We start from the raw sequence: 23,363 nt of genomic DNA, 5'->3' as shown, positions 1-23,363 counted from the left end.
CTGGTGCTTTGTTTCTTGCCATATTCTTGATGACCTCTTCTACCTTTGTTTTTGATATTTCTCTTAGCAGGGCTATGTTCTGATCTCTTCTCAGCAAATTGGGGATGTGCTGTATGATTTTGTTTATATTATCCTCCCTTCTTATGTTAGGTTTCGTCAGCAGCCTTTTGAAGTGTTGCACTAACAGATTCTCCATGTCATCATTTTGAGTAAGTCGATTGCCTTGCTAATCTACTAGGGATAACATCCTATTCTGTTGCCTATGATGGATCATTGCTTTGTGAAAAAACCTTGTATTTCGTTCTCCTTCCTTTAACCATTGAATTCTGGATTTCTACTTCCACAATATTTCTTCTTGTTGTCTCCTTTCCTCCATTTTGTTAATCAGCTGCCCTTCCTCCTCCACTAGCAAGTCACTTCTGCCTTCGTTGATAATTTGTTGTTGTAATTTCTTCATCTTTTCTTGGATCAACTCATGTTCGTGATGTATGTTGCCGAATTCATCCTTGTTCCATTTCTTTATTTTTCCTTTTAGTTCTTTAAGTCTGAGCTGAAAGGCGTGCATCATATTTCTCCATTCTTTCTCACTCTCATTCCACCACTCCTTCATTTCTTCTATGAGGGTCAGTTCTCTTAGCCAAAAGGCCTCAAACCTAAATGGTCTATTTCGATTTCCTTGCTTCATTTCTACTTCTAGTTTAATAGGCCAGTGGTCTAACCCTAGACATGGTAGAATTGTAGCCTCATATTATACATCTTTGCTAATGAAGTCTTCTGTGACCAAGAATCAGTCTAGACGAGAGGCTAAGTCTGTTCCCTCCCCTTCTATTATTCCACGTATACTTTCCATTGATTGTTTGGTTTTCCACCATTTGTAGTTCTTCTTGTAAATCTTTGAATTTCTCCATTTATGTCTCTTCTCTTCGTAGGCCCCCTTTTTTCTCCTCTGTTGTTGTTATTAAGTTAAAGTCGCTTGCTAACAACCAAAGCTTTTCTTTGTGTAGTTGGCTTAACCTTTTTATTTGCTGGAGGAAATTTTCCTTTTCCACCGGTATGTGAGGGTTGTATACTGCAAAGACTAGAAACGATTTTTTATTTCCTATTAGGCGAAACCGCCCCGTGAGGATTCTCTTCATACCTATCCAGTAGTCCACTGTGATCTCTGCTGGGTTCCATAGTATTGCAATTCCACTTGCGCTACCTCTCGCATCTATAGTCATGCATTCATACCTTGGTTTTATTTTACTTAATATTTCTTCCATTTTCCCTCCTATAATCTTTGTTTCTTGTAGCAGCATGAATTGAGGTTTTTCTTTTCTTAGTCTCTCAGTTAAGTGTCTCTGTTTGCCTCTACTATTGAGGCCTCTTATGTTCCAGGATGTAATTATCATTGGGATACTTTTTTTATTTGTTGGTATACTGCTAATAGCGGTACCACCCTGCCTGTATTCACCAACATTTCTCCCATAATATGTATGGATTCCTGTAGGTTCCTCCGGCCTCTTTTCTTTCCTCCTTTCATTTTATTTGAATATTCTTGGGGGTTTTCCTGATGCATCCCCAATTTTTCTACCATCTCCACCTGTCCCTGTCCCTGCTTAGCTTGATACTATTGGAATGTCTCTCTATATAGTCTTTTTTGGTCTTCTGGTATAAATCTTTCATCTAGGTGTCTCCATTCATTTAGCAATTTCTTCAACACCTCCTCTTCCATGCTTAGTTACTCTCCTCTGCTTGGGTCAATTTCCATTGTGGTGTTTTCCATCCTCTCCCTATCCTCCTTATCCTCTTTATCTACTGGCTCTCTTTGAGCTTTCCTCTTGGGGTTCGGTTTGCCTTGACTCGAGCTGCTCTCCTTTCCTTTTTCCTGGTAGTCCATAGTTTGGACCTCATTTTCTTCCTCTTATTCTCCGTGTAGTGCTTCAAAGTTGTTCATTCTTCTCGACTGAGTTTGATATTATTCTATCCCTATGTTGGGAGTTTCTTTTTCTTGTCTCCTCTTGCTTTTCACTTCTTGAATCCCTTCCTTATCTTGTTGAAGTTTCCTCTGTTTCTTGTGCATGTTCTCTCCCTCCTCTAGGTTCAGTGGAAACTCCTTAAATAGGTGGTCATACTCATGACATCTACGGCATCTGAATGTGATGTGTTCATAGTCTAGGGTTTGCTGCCACACCTCTTCATGATATTCTAGTTCCACTGAGTCAGGTATAGGTTCATCTATGTTCATGTCTACACATATTCTCGCATATGAAGTGTATCTTCTTTTTTTCGTCCTTTCTGCTATTTTAACAAATCTGCCTATCATATTTCCAATGCCCTATAGTATTTCTATGTCTCAGAAATCCATTGGGAAACTGAATAGTCTAACCCAAACCGGGGTTGCCAGAAATTTTTCCTTGTCTATGTTGTAATGTTCTTCCCAATACCTCATAAACAAACCAGGATTATAATGAAAGTAAGAACCATTTTCAAATACTTTTTCTTTGTCTTGCAAGTTCGATAATATTACCATGAAGAAGCCTCTAGCTCCCAGCTTGAGCTTGATATGACCTTTGGGTTGCTATTTTTGTTGTATCCATTTAGTGAGGTCCTTCTCCACCGTCCAGACTCCAATGAACTTACATGTTAGCATGTGGTCTTTCATGTATCTTCTGTACCACTCCATTTTGTTCATTGGGATGATGAATCTCAGTTTCTCTGTCGCACATGGTAGAGATTTTCCTTTGCTGCCTGCCTACCATCGCGCCCTGAGGACAGGTCCTGACATTTTGTTTGTATCTCCTGTTAGCTTCGGGTTACTTGTGTTCTTGTGAGAATCTCCTGCCGCCGCGTCTCAGTAGGAGGGGAACTCTCCCCCCCTTCCTCCTCTGTCATTTTAACCTTGTTACAGGCCTCCTGGTTTGCAGCATTGTAGATGTCGTCAGAGTTTTAGGTCTCAGTTCAGTTTAGCTCATGGCTGCCGCACCATTAGGGTTGCAGAGCAAAAACTCATATAATTTATGTAATGATATATGAGAATTTAATTTAAAACCCTATGAAATTACTCATTTAATATATATCAGCCAATTAGAAAAAAACAATTTACATTTAAAAAAATTAAAAATAATTTGTAAATTTTTAAGATATTCAGCTTGAGTCGGCCTAATCGTTAAGATCATGTGTTTCCTCCTAAAACATCACAAGTTCAAAAACAGAAGGGGGTAGATTATGTATGCCTTCGTAGACTTAGCAATCAAATCGTTACACGGAGGTGGGTCCCTTGTCCCAAAAACAAGAAGGTCTTATACACCAAATTGGTGTGTGGCTTGGCCTTGACCTTAAAATTAGATAATAATAATAATAATATTCTTTCACAACTTTACTAAACTTGATAGGATTTGTTTGCAAGTTTCAAAACTAAACCAAAAGTAAATTCAAAGAGTAATTTATTTAAAAACTGATTATTTAGACTACTAGATCTCTTGCAATATATTATAAGAGGAGTGCAGCTTCATCTTGAAAATAATAAAAATTCAGGCATGATTTTTACTATAATTTAGTTTAAAAAAAAAAAATTACACCTGTCAAATAAGACTGAATCAATTTCCAATATAAAAAAAAACACTGTAATAAAAAAAATTGAAAAAAAATCACCAACAAAAAGAACTTCAAACGGTAGACAATGCTTTGAAACTATTTGTCTATCGACTGCCTATCAATAGGCTATTCAGTGCAGTAATGAGAGAGTACTGCCTTCCACTTCTGTCATTTACCAAAAAGGCACCGATGGAGCAACATATCACGTGTACTAACTTTTCTTCCTCTCCATAATCACACGCTTTATTTGTTCCCCGTGCACCTCAAGTTGTCGTGACGGCGACAGCACTACTCCGTTCTCTCCATCTTTATCATCGTATAACGCTCTTCAACATGTCACCTGAGATCCTCCACGGGAAAAGGGATTTTTCCATAAATAGTGTTGTCGTTGCACCGTGGACGACGAGAAAGATATTATACAGTTTTGGCCCTTGGTAATGCAGTAATTATGTGACCTGAAGGCAAGTTGAATCCTTTATTTTTATAGAACTTTTAAAAAAAGATCGGAGTTTGATCGGAATATTGAAACAGAAATCATGTAAGGTGTAATTTATAACTGCAATTACAAACGTTTACGTTTGTAGAATTCGTTTGTAAAATTTTGAATTGACCTAGATCTGCGAAAATACTATCAAATAACAAAGCCCTGTAAAATCACAAATCTCAAATGATTTAGTCAACGGTTTAGCACTTTTAAGCGGTCTTTCCGGGTTATGTATGAGTGGAATCCTGGTTTCTTTTGTTCCATTCTTGGTCCAATCGAAGCCAGGATCATTAAATTGCACCATGGAATAGTACGCGTTTGCTTTTCTTTTTGGAACCCAAAAGAAATTTTTTTTCCTTAATGTTAGTGAAGTTGAGGTGGAACACACAAACATATATGTCAAAACTGAAGATCTATAAATGGATTGGATGAAAAGTTAAACCCTTTGGATTTGATGAAAAGTTAAACCCTTTGTTTGTTTTGGGAGCAAGGTAAAACTTATAATGCGTAGCAAACTTCCTTAATTTCAATGCGGTAATAATAAATATTGATGTAAAAATTCAGAATAAATACGTTTGTTGACCTTCTGGTAGGTCGCTCGTAAGCATAAAGCTGGCCCTTTATCAAATCTTTGATTACCCATTTTCCATGATAAGGCACAATTTTTTTCGATAGAGAAAAAATATAACAGTGAAAAGTTGCCGAAAACCAGAAAAATGAAGAAAATGATGATCAGTATTATAAAAAGGGAGAGCAGATATTTGGTGCCTCTTATCCACGTAACGGACCACATCATGTTCGTCTATTCATGCAATTGTTAAAATAAAAGGAATACTTCATACTATTTTTGAAGGATATAAGATTTTATTCATGCCGAAAAGGTCTGTACAGAATCTATTAAGAATAAAATATTGTATTTATTTTATTAATTTTTGAATTAATTAGTAATTGTACCATATGTTGCAATGGAAATTTGTAAAGCGGTAGAATATGAAACAATAGCATAAAAGAAAGAAGTAAAATTTTTATGCAATATGTTATGTTTAAGGGAGATTCCAACTAGACCAATATTCTAGAATATATTCAAAATGAAGACAATGCACAACACCTTAACTCTAAAGGATTTATGAAAATGTTCTTCATTAAAATTCATGAACTGCACCATTCCCAACTATTATAACTAAATGGTTTAAATCAAACATTTCATAGAACAAATAATATCATATCAACTTTAATTCACAATGCAATTGATAATAGTTTTTGTTAGAAGAGATTCAAGATAATGTATGTGCATTTTGAGTCAATTTTTATGTCAATTCTAGCATGTTGTCACAATTATGTTTTTGTGATCAAGAGTATAGAATTTTTAGGTGGTGTTCTATGTGCACTAAATAACTATGAGTTCCAACACTATGTATGGGGTTTATTTTTCAATATCTTTGTCCAGAGTAAGGAATATTTCAAATGTTTTCTACGGTAGGAATAAGACTATGTTGTCGCACTTTCCATTGGTCGTGTCTCTCTTGGAAACAATCTAGAAAATAAGAAGAACCAAGAATAACTCCTTCCATAAACCAATAGCTAAAAGTAGGAGGTTTTTGATGTTATTTCCAACTTCAATAAGATTATAGCATACAAATTCATCCTAGAGAGCTCATACCACCTTAAGAAATGCTCCTAAACAAATAGAAATGAGACTTTTCTCACATCGAAAAAGAAAACAAACATCTATAAAAAATGAATGGCTTAAAATGCCTCAAATATTTTAAACATCCTTTAAGTTTCCAACATGATCAACTTTGTAAGAATAATTCCATAGGAGTTGATGTTGCATGCAAAGGAAATGATAGTTTAATAGTTGGGGTTGTTCAGACTACATGCAATACAGATGTGATGGTGTTAATAGTAGGTGGAGACTTGACATTGGAGGCAAAGGCTCTAGACAAAACAAGTTTGTTGTTTCTTGGCCAACAAAAACAACTGGTAACCCAAGTTACTGCTGCATTCAAGAGACTCGTAGTTCTTGTGATCATGTCTGGGGTCCTTTTGATATAAAATTTGCAAAGGATGATAAAAGAAATTTAGGTATTCTTTGGGTGGGCTATCCAGGAGAAGTTGGTGGAGCAGTCATTGCAGATGTGATATTTGGAGCATACAATCCAGGTAATGTGTGAGGCCCCTATACTACTAGTGTAACCCCTTATTGTTATTAGTACAACCCCCTTATTATATTTTTGTACCCATGTAGTCCCCATATTGTTATTATTGTGCCCCATAGAAACCCACTATTGTTATTATTGTGCCCTTACATTATTATTGTTATGTCGGCTCTAATTATATTATGACCCCTTAGACTCATATATATAGAAAGGAGGTCTTATCATTTGTATCATCCAAGAATTGTTCATTTGTGTAATGTAACAGAGGTTGTCCCCTCAAAGAGGCTGAATTCTAAGGTGTTGATCTATCTTTTCTATCTTTTGTGAGTTGGTTTCCTAACATTTGGTATCAGAGCTTTGGATTCTAGGGTTTCGCTGCTCCAAACAGGTCATCATGGAATTTTCACTATAAATTTTTCGCTATGTAGTTCCAGAAACTAAAACAAAAACCCATTTGAGAAAAAATTGGTTTGAACCTCGGGTCAAAATTTTAGATCTTGTCTTGCTATATTTACGGAGATATGATATGAGGAAGTTAGGGTTTTTGCAAGCTCTAAAATTTTATCTCAAACAGGTCATCGTGGAATTTTCGCTATAATTTGTTTTCTACGAAGGCTTAGACTCGGAAATTAAAACCCATTTGATCCAAAATCGTGGGGAAGCTAGGGCCCAAATTTCAGCTCTTATTTCGTTATATTTGTGGAGATACAATCCAAGGCAGTTAGGTTTTATGCAGGCTCCCAAATTACATCCCAAATAGCTGACCTAGGGAAAATCGTCATAACTGTCTCTTTGAGCATCAGATTGAACTTTCATAAGAAGTTATAGAAGGATGACGAACTGTAGTTTCTTGTATATATTTTTCAGATCTGAAGGTCAAAACAGTGACATGTGGCACTTCATACAAGTTCTCTCTTTTGAAAAGGTATATAATCAGGTCATCTCGAGAGATTGTGCATAACTCTTTCTTGTAGAATCCAATTTTAATCAGACTGGTGGCATTACAAATAGGACACAGAGGGCTACCGCAAGATGCAATTTCAGAATTGGAAGATCTGAAATTACTGAGTTACAGTTGTTTCAAGATTGAGCTACTAAAATCTAGAAAAGGCGATATGAGGAAGTTTGATGGCAAGGATCAGGTAAATTGGATACTACAGATGGAGCAATATTTTGATCTACATGAGGTGCAACAATTACAAAAGGTATGTATTGCATCTTCATATTTAGAATTGGGTCAATTTTTACGGTATAAAGGGCTTTGCTCTCGTAAACCACTTGTTACGTGGTCAATTTTCACGGAGGAAATGATAGCACATTATGTGGATACAAAGAGAAACACCTTCTTTAGCCAATTGATAAATCTCAAACAAAAGTGTTCAATGGCAGAACACATTGAGGACTTTCAAAAATTAAATATAAGGCTAAATGATATTCTAGAGAAGTAAAGGATTGATGTCTTTATAGGTACTTTAAAGGATAACATTCAACATGACATTCGTCTTTGGGAACCTGATTCCTTGGAGAAGGCATTCAGGTGGGCAAGAAAATTGAAAGCGAAATTATGGAAACAAGGAATCCCACCACTCACGCCTATAATTATGGAAGTGTTTTTTCTCCTAGCCTTCCAAAACCTACAAGGTTTACACCACAACAATTGGAAGAAAAAAGAGAAAAAGGGCTTTGTTACAATTGTGATAGCAAATGCACTAAAGGTCATAAGTGTGTTGAGAAGAAATTATTTTACATAGATTATGAAGAGGAGGGATAAAAGGATCAAGAAACATCAAAAGAAGAGGATATACACCAGGAACCAACCCCAGAGAAAGAAGAAATGAATCCAACCATATCTTGTAAAGCATTGGAAAGAATTACCACTCCTCAAACTCTCAAGATAGAAGGACATATCAAGAAGAAAATGGTTTAAGAAGTGAAAGATCACATCAAGAAAGAAGAAATGAATCCAACCATATCTTGTAATGCATTGGCCAGAATTACCACTCCTCAAACTATCAAGATAGAAGGACATATCAAGAAGAAAAAAGTTCAAGAAGTGAAAGATCACATTGAGCATCAAGAAATGAATCCGACCATATCTTGTAAAGCATTGGAATAAATTACCACTCCTCAAACTCTCAAGATAGAAGGACATATCAAGAATAAAAAGGTTCAAGCAGTGAGAGATCACATCGAGCATCAACAACAAGTTCTCCAACTTTTAAAGGATAACGCCACTTTGGTGCGAAATCGAATGAAACAACAAGTAGATCAACATCGCAGTGAAAAAAGTTTTGATGTAGGCGATTGGGAATTTTTACAGCTACATCTCAAGCAAGCTATTTATGAGACGAAAATGTTGGAAATACTACATGCACTTAAGAAATGGCGACCTTACCCAATGGGAAGACACTTCAAGGTAAAAATGGATCATGATAGCCTTAAATACTTTTTAGAACAAATATTATATTTAGAAGAACAGAAAAAATGGGTCACAAATATGTTGGGTTATGACTTTGACATCATCTACAGAAAAGGGAAGCAAAATTTTGTTGCAGATGCACCCTCAAGAAAGTATGAGGATGTGCAAGCATTGTTTTGTGATATTTCTATTATCCAACCAGATTGGATAAATGAAGCAAGGGATGAATGGAAGAAGGACAAAGAAGTGTGGCCAGTCATTCAAAAGTTGCAGAAGATACCAATTCAAATAATATTGCCAGAACTTGAAGATGAAGGAAAAATCATATTGGAACCTGGAGCAGTCACAGAAACAAGAACCCGACAGCTACGAAATCGATCAATTTCAAAGTATCTCATCAGGTGGAAGAACTTTCCGACTGAAGATTCCACATGGTAGGATAAGAACTTTATAAAGAAGCATCAAGAACTACTCAAGCGTTAAGGACAACACTTTTTTAAGGAGAGGGGCATGTTAGGCCCCTATACTACTAGTGTAACCCCTTATTGTTATTAGTGCAACCCCCTTATTATATTGTTGTACCCATGTAGTCCCCATATTGTTACTATTGTGCCCCATAGAATCCCACTATTGTTATTATTGTGCCCTTACATTATTATTGTTATGTCGGCTCTGATTATATTACGACCCCTTAGACTCCTATATAGGAAGGAGGTCTTGTCATTTGTATCATCCAAGAATTGTTCATTTGTGTAATGTAAAGGAGGTTGCCCCCTCGAAGAGGCTGAATTCTAAGGCGTTGATCTATCTTTTCTGTCTTTTGTGCGCTGGTTTCCTAACATAATGTTTAAAATGAAATCACTAGTTTTGGGTACCATATCAAATAGGTCATCTTAATTTTTGAGCCCAAGAGTTAGCTCAAGTGGTCTAGAGCCAAATATGAAGTTCTTTGATATTGTTGCTAGTTGTTGCTACTCATGGGTTTGACTCTTTTCCATTCCCTTGGGGCAAGGCCCTGGAATCGGGGTCAATGGTTATCCTAACTTACCATCCTCAAAATGTGCGGAAGTAATATGTTTCTTGAGATTTCATGCCCCAAAATCAAGGCCAAAGGTTTATTTCGTGGGAAAGTACTATGTTTCCTTTCTTGAACTTTCATGCCCTAGAATCAGGGCCAATGGTTTACCCAATTTACCATCCAGGAAATGGGGGAAGTACTCTGTTTCTTGAGATTTCATTCCAAGTAAAAGTTTCATCTTAGTTTTTGAAATCCACACACATCAAATGTTTTTGCAACTTTTGGGATGACCCTTGCTAGATTTCACTACAAATCGAGTACTTTTTTCAATGCCCATATGAATGCATGGAAATTGAGGCTCATATCTCTTTCTGTTGTAGGTGGACAACTGCCTATGACTTGGTACCCAAAGTATTTTGCTATCAATGTCCCCATGACCAACATGAACATGAGGCCTGATAATGCCATAGGTTACCTTGGTCGTACTTACAAATTCTACACCAAAAAGGTAGTTTACTTGTTCGAATATGGACGAAGCTATATAAAATTCAACCACGATGTAGTCAAAGTGCCTGAACTGATATTTCTTCCTCTAGATGTATGTTCTTAGATGAAATCAAATTCTTGTGAGGCTCTCAGTGACCCACCATCCTCATTCCAAACATTTAACACCTTGTATTTCTCTTTGGTTCATGTGTTTTTCCTCCATCTTTAGCAATGGAAACTAAAATGATTGTTCCAAGCACAAGAGGAGTAGTTGCAATGACTCCTCAAGCCCCTCTCTATATAAAATCCACCCAAAAAAAAATTCATTCAGTGCCATAACATTTTCATTTTCTCCAAAAATTCAATAATGGCCTTCTCCCAACTTGATTGAAGAGCATGCTCCTGTGCACGTAGTTTAGTTTCCCTATTCAATGTAGTCATTTCCTACCGCTTCCAAGATTCTCACATCACCTTCATTGCCAATATTTGTATCACTACAAGCTCCACTGTTGGCACCATTGTCAATACCACTATTCTTCACAAAAACTCCAACATAAAGAGCTTCGATCTCACTGGAGAATTTGTAGCTCTTGCCACCTTGTTTGTTCATTCTTCCATCCCTTGTTTTCTTGTAGTAAGTATACAAATTCTCAATTTTTTCCTTGCACTTATTTGGAACCACATATCTGCAAGATTACTACACATAAAATAAAAATAACAAAGTCAAGATGTGATTCTAATGCATGCTACACTATCAGTGACATTCCATGAATATAGAACTCCATATTTGATGAATATATGACTATAAAATGATAAGGTTGGACATTATTCTTGAGCACACAATGATGTAATATCAATGTCAACTGTCATGAATAAGAGTACATACACGATTCATCTTACTCCTGAATTCCCAGAAGGATCCAAACTTAAAGTTGTAAACTTCAAGGTTAAAAATAACTTGGATGACCATTTTGTCTCTATGTTATGCCTAGTATGACTAGTCTTCATTAGTGTTACAGAAAAGAAAAAAGAGTTGAAAATTGATTTCTCCAGGCTGCAAAGCACTTGGCTTCTCTGGGTCTCCAATGAAAAAGAGTAATGTAGTAAAATCATCCTAATTAGGTGATTAGACAAATGTTGGGCAACACACAAAAACAAAATATATGGCTAGATTAGGCTACAAATAATTTTCAGTTTAATTCAGTCAGGTACCCCAATATAAATACTACCCACACAGATTGGTTGTGTGGTTGCTTGAATATTTGTAGGGTGCATTTCCTATTGCAAAAATGCAAGCTTGCCATGAGCCAAGTACAATGTCAAGTCTGTGTACATGTTGTTTAATTCTTGGGTTTTGACTAATGTTCTTGCAACTAAAATATATGTGTTAAACAATAACTTGAAACAGGATTTCCTAGACTAAACTTAGACCTCCTCCTTAAACAATGGGTTGTAATTGGATTAAATCTTGAAATGGAAACCCTAATGAAAAAAGGTTCAACAAAGAATCTGGACATCCTTAAATGATATTTATGGTGAGATATTTTAGAGTAAATGAGGACATGGATGTATCTCAAAAAGCATAATTACTACATAAGAAAACATAATTTTACCGTGACATTGTTTCCCACACCGACCCTTTTACATTGGAAACCCTGGAATTGGCACATATACAACTAAAGATATGTATCGTTGGGGTTTAAATATTTGAAGTGTTTCCTGAATATTTGAACAAAAGAGATATGGTAGAGAAATCCACATGAAAATTTTGTTCACTTTGCTTCAATTCAATAGACCATTTTCACCATATTTTAAAAGCTTCAAGCTAGAAGTTTTAGTTCACAATGTCAAAATAAGTATGGCATTCTCGACTAACCCTTTATTGCTAATCCTTTCATAACACACTTTCGAAACTCTATCATGGGCTTGAAAACCTACAAGATTTTTCTTCTATAATGACTTTGTATCTTTTGTGTGCTATCCATTTCCATGCATTCAAACAAGCTCACATGAACAATATTTGGCTTGTTTCTCTTGCAATTCATCACTAGGTCCTACCATCCTCATTCCAAACATTTAACACCTTGTAGTTCTCTTTGGTTCATGTGTTTGTTGTAATGACTCCTCAGGCCCCTCTTTCTACAAAATCCACTCCAAAAAAACTTGCGTTCAGTGCCATAACATTTTCATTTGGGTCAACATGTACATATACCTTTGGGGCTTCTAGTATCATCAATAACATTGTTCACAGGTGTAAAAGAAAGAGAAAAAAATAAGCATTTTCCCAATACAGCTTGGCCCATGCATACCATTGCAGATGAGGTCTCTTCACATAATGCTATCTTGGGTCCTGATTCCATGAACCTTTGGTCCATATCACTTCTCAATTTGAATAAATGAATAAACTTCAGACTTATGCCACCTCCAATAATGTATGTCAAGTTTTCCTCTTTCAGTGTTATTCTCATCCTTGTGAGCTTTAGGAGGTGATGGTGTTGCTATGAGATTGGGATCCGACTTAAAATTTTGGCTTTTGAGTTTCTCCAAAAATTAAATAATGGTCTTCTCTCAGCTTGATTGAAGAGAATGCTCCTATGCACGTAGCTTAGTTTCATTGTTCAATCTAACCATCTGTCCCAAACTCTTTTCTCTATTTCTTCCAAGAATTTCTTTTGTGAATTCTCCTGGCATTCCATCCAACATTTTATCATGTTCTCTAGCAAATCCTTAATAGAAATCAGGTTTTGTTTCCTTTTTTCTCCTTTCCCTGTTAATTTGCAGCTCTAATTTTGATTTTCCTAAATCTTCTTCTGTAGAAGTACCATCAGAAGACAAATTTTGTCTTGTGTTGTCAATTATATATGTGGATCTTGGCAAATTTGTTTCCTCTTGTAATTGATTGATGTTGTGCATCAATACAGAACATGAATTTCTCACATCACCTTCATTGCCAATATTTTTATCACTACAAGCTCCACTATTGACACCATTTTCAATACCACCATTCTTCACAAAAACTCCAACATAAAGAGTTTCGATTGTGCTACAGAATCTGTAGCTCTTGCCACCCTTTCTATTCATTCTGACATCCCTCGTTTTCTTGTAGTATTTTCTTCAAGCTACAGAGAACTTGGCTTCTCTAGGTCTCCAATGAAAAAGAGTAATGTAGTAAAATCATCCTAATTGGGTGATCAGACAAATGTTGGGCAACACACATAAACAAAATATATGGCTAGATTAGACTTGGTTACTGGATTGGCCAAGGCAAGATCTAAACGTTTTTTGCTTTAAGTTGAAAATGATACTTAGATTCCTCTTCTTGCATGGATGTATTAGTAAAGGGATATAGGATATAGCATATTTACAATGTTGTTTTGTATATAATTGGCCTTCGAATATGGATGAGGACCCTATAATTTTGTACAAATTAAATATGGAATTTTAATTTGCTTGTGCAAACCTTCAAAGTAATAAAGGGAGTATTTTTTTTATGTTGGGAATGTGATCTAAAACGAAATTGTTATTGTATTGATAGACAACCTAGTATATAGGAGATGCATAGTTGTAATGTACGAAAATATGTAAACCTTTTTACATGTTTTTTCAGTATGTTCAATTTATAAGATGTAAAAAATTTGTAAACGTTTATGTATCCATTCAATTAAATAATAATAAAATATTAAATATAATATAGAGCAAGGAGATGTTGTAAAAATAATAAAATTCAATTTGTTATATTGTAATTTTGATTTCATTAATAAAATTACGAGAAGTTTTTTAGATAATAGAAAATAATAATATACATATCACATAAAAATATATAACATATAAGTAGTAGCTATGAGTTAGGAAGACTCAAAAAAGAAGTTTTATTGTGAAGCCTATGGGCCAAATATCATTTTAATACCATGGGCTAAATACCATGGGCCAAATACCATATTTATAAAAGAGGTATGGTAAATTAATAAAAATGTAAATAAACGAGAGCTATGGTAAATAAATAAAACATTTTTTTTATATATTTACTCCATAATTCACTTTATATTTACGAACTCTCAAAATGGGGTTTTATTTAGGTGAAGCCTATGGGCCAAATTATTATTAATACCATGCAAAAAAACATTATTAACCCTAATATTAATTGTTAAATTTAAGTTTCTATGATCCATATCAAGTTTAATCAAAAGATCTTCAAGCCGAAATCACATTATAATATTATAATATTTTTGTCGAGGCTATCGTAAGGACAAGTTGGAGAACCAAATCTGACTGCAAATAGATGTGTTTCAAACCAACAAGTTGAAGAATGAGATCTAGCTGCAAATAGATGTGTTTTGACGTGTTTCGAACCAATGACTGTGATTGGCTACCAATGAGTGTGATCTGGCCGGACAAGTTGAAGAACCAAATCTGACTGCAAATAGATGTGTTTCAAACCAACAAGTTGAAGAATGAGATCTAGCTGCAAATAGATGTGTTTTACGTGTTTCGAACCAATGACTGTGATTTGCTACCAATGAGTGTGATCTGGCTGTAAGAATGACTGTGATTTGCTACCAATGAGTGTGATCTGGCTGTAAGTTAAATAGAAGCGCAGATCATCCAATGACAATGACTATATTATAGACTATATTATAATGTGATTTCCGCTAAAAATTCTTCTCATTAAACATAATATTAATATTAATAAAAACAAAGATGGCACATGGTATTGAAATGGTATTTACCCATGGCATTCACGTGGAATGTAGCCTATTTAAAGGGGAGAATTAAACCAGCATAGATCCATCTTTACTTTGAATTTACTAAGCACGAATCAAATAGAGTGGAATGTATCATCTTTAAAGGGGGAATTAAACCAACATAGATCATCTTTACTCTGGATTTACTAAGCATCTAGAGGGATCAAATATCTTGATATGCAAACTAGAATAGAGTGAAAAAAGATTTGATCCTTCTGGGTGCTAGTAGATCGAGAGTATAGATGGATCTATGCTGCTTAATAAGCACATAAAAAATTAATACTTACAATATAGCAAGATTTTTAACCATGGATTACAATAGATATCATTCGCTCATCAATACTACATGCCCAAAAATCATTTATCTTTTCATAATCAAAACCATTTATAATTTTTTTGGTTAATTACAATTTTGGTCCAAGGGACACTCTTCAACCCAATATGGAAGAGATGTACTATTATGTTATCTAAACATTTTGTATTGTTATGTTATCTAAACATTTTGACTAGATCCACTTACATAAAAATAAAAATAAATAAAATAAAATAATTATTGATATGTATTAATTAAAACATTTTAACTCAATGAAATTATATAAAAAAAAAAAATTAATTAAAAAAAAAATATATATATATATATATATAATACATGTTTTTAATTATTAATTATTAATAATTACACCATTTTAGATCCTTACATAAAAATAAAAATAAATAAAATAAAATAATTATGTATAAGTATTAATTAAAATATTTTAACTCAATGAAATTATATAACAAATAAAAAATAATTAAAAATAAAATAAAAATAAAACAAAAAAATATCATTCATGTTTTTAATTATTAATTATTAATAATTACACCATTCTAGATCCATGTTTTAATTCAGAATCTTACATAAAAATAAAAATAAATAAAATAAAATAATCGTTTATAAGTATTAATTAAAACATATTATGTTATCTATATCTAAACTTTTTGACTCGATTTAATATACTCACTTTTAAATAAAATTATGTAGAAATGTCATTAGCAATGAAGTGTTGTTGTACCCATGTTTTAATTTCAATCCTCCAAAAGGATAAAACACAACCATCTTTTAATTTCAATCCTCCAAAAAGATAAAACACAGATTATAAAAAAAATACAGTTGCTCACACCATTATTAAAAACTTCAACGCATGGATGTGAGACCCAATATGGAAATGGAGTTGTCTATAGTGCGACTTTTTGAAGTTTCTAGTGCAGGTGAAAATTTTGAGGCGAAATCTTCATTTTGGAGTTTCTAGTGCAGGTGAAAATTTTGAGGCGAAATCTTGATTTCTGTTATTATTAATTTTTTGACTATATATATGGATTCAACACCATGAAAAAACCCTAGGGCACTTCAATTGTGCAGGGTTTACCCATCAATCTTGTGATTTGAATGAATTCCTGCCGAATTTTCTGACCGGATTTTAGAGAAATTATTTTTTGACTATATATATGGATTCAACACCATGAAAAACCCCTAGGGCACTTCAATTGTGCAGGGTTTACCCATCAATCTTGTGATTTGAATGATTTTCCGGCCAGATTTTAGAGAAATTAGACTAGAGAAATCCACCGGAAAAGCTTCCAAAAAGTCGCACTAAAGACAACTCCTATGGAAATGGAGTTGTCTATAGTGCGACTTTTTGGAGTTTCAGTGCCGAAATCCGGTGAAAATTTTGAGGTAAAATCTTGATTTGTGTTATTTAAATTATTATTTTTTACTGTATATATCGATTTAACACCATGAAAAAACTTTTTTTGGATTGCAAGTTTCTGTGGAGCGGTTTTTGAGAGATTGAGTTCGGATAATCCACAGTGTTCATCTTTTTTGTCGACGTTTCGAGTCTAGAGCAAGACTCATCATCAGGACTTGATATGCTGAGAAGAGAAAGGAAAGGGGTTTTGAGATAAATACGGTGAATGATGCTGATTTGGGCTGCTGAGCCGACTGCTTGATTGATAACTGTCTAGCTGATATTTTAATATTTTATTATTTAATTATTTTGTTTTTATTTAATAATGTGAATGCTTTTAACCTAGATTAATGCTGCACCAATGTTATTATTCTTACTGCGCTCAGATATTACGTATGGCTTTAATTAACAAATTGCATTGATGATTTGAATTTAGTTTTATATTGAATCTCTATTTTAGTTATATGATTGTTAATTTGTTTTAGTTATAATTTTCTTAAATAATTTTAGTTTTATATTGCTTATTATCTTAGTGACATATTTTTCTTAGTTAACTAATTTATTTAACTAGATTTTAAGTTGTTTTATCAATTAAGTTCATATTGTATAGTTCTCATAGCTTTGGTTATAACTAGGTTTTGAATTGAATAAAGCTTCAAGGAATGTAATATTAAGATGTTATGAATAGTTTAATAACTAATTTTTATTATTGATTGAACTTGGTTTTATATTGCATAAGGTTTCAAGGAATGTAATGTTAAGATATTACGAATGGCTTTGATTAACAATTTTATTGTTGATTAGAATTTAGTTTATATTGAATCATTATTTTAGTTATATGATTGATGATTTGTTTTAGTTATAATTTTCTTAAATAATTTAGTTATATATTGTTTATTATCTTGGTAACATATTTCTCTTAATTAACCAAGTTAATTAACAAGATTTTAAGTTGTTTTATTGTAAAGTTCTCTTAGCTATGGTTTTAACTAGGTTTTATATTGTATAAAGTTTCAAGGAATGTGATATTAAGATACTATGAATAGCTTTAATTAACTAATTATTATTATTGATTGAACTGGTTTTATATTGTATAAGGTTACAAGGGATGTAATGTTGAGAAGTTATGAAAAGCTTTAATTAACTAATTTTTATATTGATTTGAACTTTGGATTTATATTGAATGGTTAATTTAGATCAATAATTAATAATTGGCTTTAGTTGTAAATTGCTTAAATGATTTAGCTTTATAATGCTTAACAACTTAGTAACATATTTCTAATTTACTAAGATGATAATCTTGGTTTCAAGCTGATTTATAAACTAAGATACCTAAAATAAACGAGAGGGGAGATAGTTAAGGCATGGAATTATGAGGGGAAGGGGAATGTTAGGTGGAAGAGGGATAACTTTTTCTAAGAAGGGAGTTCCAATTTTTGCTAATGTCCCAGCCTCCATCCCTATTAAGGTTACTAGGATGCTTAATGATTTCTATTGCTTCACGAATTTTCCGCTTGAAATGGTGCTTTTCATTAGCAATGACTTTGGTGTCTTCCAGGCATATGTGATGGTTTGTTTTTCCTACATGCTCGGCTAAAGCAGAAGAGTGAGTTCTTTCTTTACGGATATCAGCGCTGTGTTCTTTGAGCCTTATCCTCACAGACCTGCCAGTTTCCCCTATATATTGTTTACCACATGAGCAATTAATGACATAAACACCTTTTTGTTGAAGCTGATCTTGGCTGTCCTTAACAGATTTCATATTTTGTTTGATAGTAGACAAAGGTTTGAAAGAGGTTTTGATGTCTTTTTTCGTGAGAATTCTGGCTATTTTGTCGGTGACACCTTGAATGTAGGGAAGGTAGGCATTAGAAGCTGCGGGGTTACTTGTTTTGTTATTGTTGATCCCAGATTTTGCCTTTTTAATAGCTTTGTGGATGTTTTTATTATTGTATCCTAGGTTGGTGAAAGTTCTTTTTAGGTATGTAATTTCTTCATCAGTGTGGTTATCATCTGAAATTCTACAGGCTCTGGTGAAGAGGGTTTGTAGCACCCCCATTTTTTGAGCTGGGTGGTGATGCGAGTCAGCATGGAGGTAATTGTCTGTGTGAGCTTTCTTTCTGAATACTTTATGACCTATGGATCCATCTTTGTTTCTTATAAGGAGAATGTCAAGGAAAGGAATGCAGCTGTTCTCCTCTATTTCCATTGTAAACTTGATGTCTTCAGATATGCTATTGAGATGGTTCAGAAAGTTCTTGAGCTCTTCTTCTCCATGAGGCCAATTAACACATGTGTCATCAACAAATCTGGCCCAGAACTTGGGCTTTAAAGGGTATGTATCAAGAGCCTTGGTTTCAAATTTTTCCATGAAGAGATTAGCAACAATTGGAGAAAGAGGGGAACCCATGGCAACACCTGAAGTTTGCTCAAAGATTTCACCTTGGAAGGAGAAGAAGGTAGAGCGGAGACAAATTTCAGCAAGCTTTGCAGTCTGGGGGTCTGTTACATCTTTGATTACATGAATGGCTTCATCAAGGGGAATTTTGGTGAAGAGCTGTACTACGTCAAAACTGACCATTTTGTCTTCAGGACCTAATGTTGTGTTTTTGATGAATTTGACAAATTGATTGGAATCTTTTATGTAAGAGCTGGTTTTTCCAACAAGCGGGGCTAGGATGCTGGCGACATATTTTGCTAATTCATAAGTGGGAGATCCTATGGTGTTGACTATAGGTCTTAACGGAACATCTTTTTTATGTATTTTAGGGGCTCCATAAATCCGGGGAGTGATTTCACTGTCAGGGGTAAGGCGCTTTTTAAGTTTATCGTCAAGGTTGGTTTCTTTATGGCTTTAATTAACAAATTGCATTGATGATTTGAATTTAGTTTTATATTGAATCTCTATTTTAGTTATATGATTGTTAATTTGTTTTAGTTATAATTTTCTTAAATAATTTTAGTTTTATATTGCTTATTATCTTAGTGACATATTTTTCTTAGTTAACTAATTTATTTAACTAGATTTTAAGTTGTTTTATCAATTAAGTTCATATTGTATAGTTCTCATAGCTTTGGTTATAACTAGGTTTTGAATTGAATAAAGCTTCAAGGAATGTAATATTAAGATGTTATGAATAGTTTAATAACTAATTTTTATTATTGATTGAACTTGGTTTTATATTGCATAAGGTTTCAAGGAATGTAATGTTAAGATATTACGAATGGCTTTGATTAACAATTTTATTGTTGATTAGAATTTAGTTTATATTGAATCATTATTTTAGTTATATGATTGATGATTTGTTTTAGTTATAATTTTCTTAAATAATTTAGTTATATATTGTTTATTATCTTGGTAACATATTTCTCTTAATTAACCAAGTTAATTAACAAGATTTTAAGTTGTTTTATTGTAAAGTTCTCTTAGCTATGGTTTTAACTAGGTTTTATATTGTATAAAGTTTCAAGGAATGTGATATTAAGATACTATGAATAGCTTTAATTAACTAATTATTATTATTGATTGAACTGGTTTTATATTGTATAAGGTTACAAGGGATGTAATGTTGAGAAGTTATGAAAAGCTTTAATTAACTAATTTTTATATTGATTTGAACTTTGGATTTATATTGAATGGTTAATTTAGATCAATAATTAATAATTGGCTTTAGTTGTAAATTGCTTAAATGATTTAGCTTTATAATGCTTAACAACTTAGTAACATATTTCTAATTTACTAAGATGATAATCTTGGTTTCAAGCTGATTTATAAACTAAGATACCTAAAATAAACGAGAGGGGAGATAGTTAAGGCATGGAATTATGAGGGGAAGGGGAATGTTAGGTGGAAGAGGGATAACTTTTTCTAAGAAGGGAGTTCCAATTTTTGCTAATGTCCCAGCCTCCATCCCTATTAAGGTTACTAGGATGCTTAATGATTTCTATTGCTTCACGAATTTTCCGCTTCAGGGGTAAGGCGCTTTTTAAGTTTATCGTCAAGGTTGGTTTCTTTAATGGTTTTCTTTAGACTAGTAAAGAAAACCATTAAAGAAACCAACCTTGACGATAAACTTAAAAAGCGCCTTACCCCTGACAGTGAAATCACTCCCCGGATTTATGGAGCCCCTAAAATACATAAAAAAGATGTTCCGTTAAGACCTATAGTCAACACCATAGGATCTCCCACTTATGAATTAGCAAAATATGTCGCCAGCATCCTAGCCCCGCTTGTTGGAAAAACCAGCTCTTACATAAAAGATTCCAATCAATTTGTCAAATTCATCAAAAACACAACATTAGGTCCTGAAGACAAAATGGTCAGTTTTGACGTAGTACAGCTCTTCACCAAAATTCCCCTTGATGAAGCCATTCAAGTAATCAAAGATGTAACAGACCCCCAGACTGCAAAGCTTGCTGAAATTTGTCTCCGCTCTACCTTCTTCTCCTTCCAAGGTGAAATCTTTGAGCAAACTTCAGGTGTTGCCATGGGTTCCCCTCTTTCTCCAATTGTTGCTAATCTCTTCATGGAAAAATTTGAAACCAAGGCTCTTGATACATACCCTTTAAAGCCCAAGTTCTGGGCCAGATTTGTTGATGACACATGTGTTAATTGGCCTCATGGAGAAGAAGAGCTCAAGAACTTTCTGAACCATCTCAATAGCATATCTGAAGACATCAAGTTTACAATGGAAATAGAGGAGAACAGCTGCATTCCTTTCCTTGACATTCTCCTTATAAGAAACAAAGATGGATCCATAGGTCATAAAGTATTCAGAAAGAAAGCTCACACAGACAATTACCTCCATGCTGACTCGCATCACCACCCAGCTCAAAAAATGGGGGTGCTACAAACCCTCTTCACCAGAGCCTGTAGAATTTCAGATGATAACCACACTGATGAAGAAATTACATACCTAAAAAGAACTTTCACCAACCTAGGATACAATAATAAAAACATCCACAAAGCTATTAAAAAGGCAAAATCTGGGATCAACAATAACAAAACAAGTAACCCCGCAGCTTCTAATGCCTACCTTCCCTACATTCAAGGTGTCACCGACAAAATAGCCAGAATTCTCACGAAAAAAGACATCAAAACCTCTTTCAAACCTTTGTCTACTATCAAACAAAATATGAAATCTGTTAAGGACAGCCAAGATCAGCTTCAACAAAAAGGTGTTTATGTCATTAATTGCTCATGTGGTAAACAATATATAGGGGAAACTGGCAGGTCTGTGAGGATAAGGCTCAAAGAACACAGCGCTGATATCCGTAAAGAAAGAACTCACTCTTCTGCTTTAGCCGAGCATGTAGGAAAAACAAACCATCACATATGCCTGGAAGACACCAAAGTCATTGCTAATGAAAAGCACCATTTCAAGCGGAAAATTCGTGAAGCAATAGAAATCATTAAGCATCCTAGTAACCTTAATAGGGATGGAGGCTGGGACATTAGCAAAAATTGGAACTCCCTTCTTAGAAAAAGTTATCCCTCTTCCACCTAACATTCCCCTTCCCCTCATAATTCCATGCCTTAACTATCTCCCCTCTCGTTTATTTTAGGTATCTTAGTTTATAAATCAGCTTGAAACCAAGATTATCATCTTAGTAAATTAGAAATATGTTACTAAGTTGTTAAGCATTATAAAGCTAAATCATTTAAGCAATTTACAACTAAAGCCAATTATTAATTATTGATCTAAATTAACCATTCAATATAAATCCAAAGTTCAAATCAATATAAAAATTAGTTAATTAAAGCTTTTCATAACTTCTCAACATTACATCCCTTGTAACCTTATACAATATAAAACCAGTTCAATCAATAATAATAATTAGTTAATTAAAGCTATTCATAGTATCTTAATATCACATTCCTTGAAACTTTATACAATATAAAACCTAGTTAAAACCATAGCTAAGAGAACTTTACAATAAAACAACTTAAAATCTTGTTAATTAACTTAGTTAATTAAGAGAAATATGTTACCAAGATAATAAACAATATACAACTAAATTATTTAAGAAAATTATAACTAAAACAAATCATCAATCATATAACTAAAATAATGATTCAATATAAACTAAATTCTAATCAACAATAAAATTGTTAATCAAAGCCATTCGTAATATCTTAACATTACATTCCTTGAAACCTTATGCAATATAAAACCAAGTTCAATCAATAAAAATTAGTTAATTAAACTATTCATAACATCTTAATATTACATTCCTTGAAGCTTTATTCAATTCAAAACCTAGTTATAACCAAAGCTATGAGAACTATACAATATGAACTTAATTGATAAAACAACTTAAAATCTCGTTAAATAAATTAGTTAACTAAGAAAAATATGTCACTAAGATAATAAGCAATATAAAACTAAAATTATTTAAGAAAATTATAACTAAAACAAATTAACAATCATATAACTAAAATAAAGATTCAATATAAAACTAAATTCAAATCATCAATGAAATTTGTTAATTAAAGCCATGCGTAATATCTGAGCGCAGTAAGAATAATAACATTGGTGCAGCATTAATCTAGGTTAAAAGCATTCACATTATTAAATAAAAACAAAATAATTAAATAATAAAATATTAAAATATCAGCTAGACAGTTATCAATCAAGCAGTCGGCTCAGCAGCCCAAATCAGCATCATTCACCGTATTTATCTCAAAACCCCTTTCCTTTCTCTTCTCAGCATATCAAGTCCTGATGATGAGTCTTGCTCTAGACTCGAAA

The 23,363-nt window shown here is 33.5% G+C and overlaps 2 protein-coding genes across 2 annotated transcripts; one reads left to right on the top strand and one right to left on the bottom strand.

Moving 5' to 3' along the window:
- Positions 1-10,566: 10,566 nt before the first annotated feature.
- Positions 10,567-19,192, bottom strand: LOC149178910 (uncharacterized). Its single transcript, XM_089422279.1, has 2 exons — positions 18,276-19,192; positions 10,567-10,828 (listed from the first exon to the last, which is right to left on the bottom strand). The coding sequence occupies exons 1-2, from the start codon at positions 19,190-19,192 to the stop codon at positions 10,567-10,569; spliced, it is 1,179 nt and encodes a 392-aa protein (XP_089278405.1).
- Positions 19,193-20,927: 1,735 nt separating this feature from the next.
- LOC149178909 (uncharacterized) lies at positions 20,928-22,118 on the top strand. The gene has a single exon (XM_089422278.1). The coding sequence runs from the start codon at positions 20,928-20,930 to the stop codon at positions 22,116-22,118; it is 1,191 nt and encodes a 396-aa protein (XP_089278404.1).
- The last annotated feature ends 1,245 nt before the right edge of the window (positions 22,119-23,363 follow it).

Source organism: Pinus tabuliformis, chromosome 4_1 (assembly GCF_031772625.1).
Source record: "Pinus tabuliformis cultivar Carrire ecotype Pingquan chromosome 4_1, CPIR1, whole genome shotgun sequence".
NCBI classification, from domain to species: domain Eukaryota; kingdom Viridiplantae; phylum Streptophyta; class Pinopsida; order Pinales; family Pinaceae; genus Pinus; species Pinus tabuliformis.
Note: the sequence above shows the minus strand (reverse complement) of the source record. Positions and strands in the feature narration are given on the sequence as shown.

Excerpts from the sequence above, each read along its gene's own strand:
- LOC149178910 (XM_089422279.1), bottom strand. The coding sequence starts at position 19,192 with ATGGTCAGTTTTGACGTAGTACAGCTCTTCACCAAAATTCCCCTTGAT. Across the intron at positions 10,829-18,275 it reads TATATAGGGGAAACTGGCAG|ATATGTGGTTCCAAATAAGT; the intron begins GTCTGTGAGGAT and ends GTAATCTTGCAG.
- LOC149178909 (XM_089422278.1), top strand. The coding sequence starts at position 20,928 with ATGGTCAGTTTTGACGTAGTACAGCTCTTCACCAAAATTCCCCTTGAT.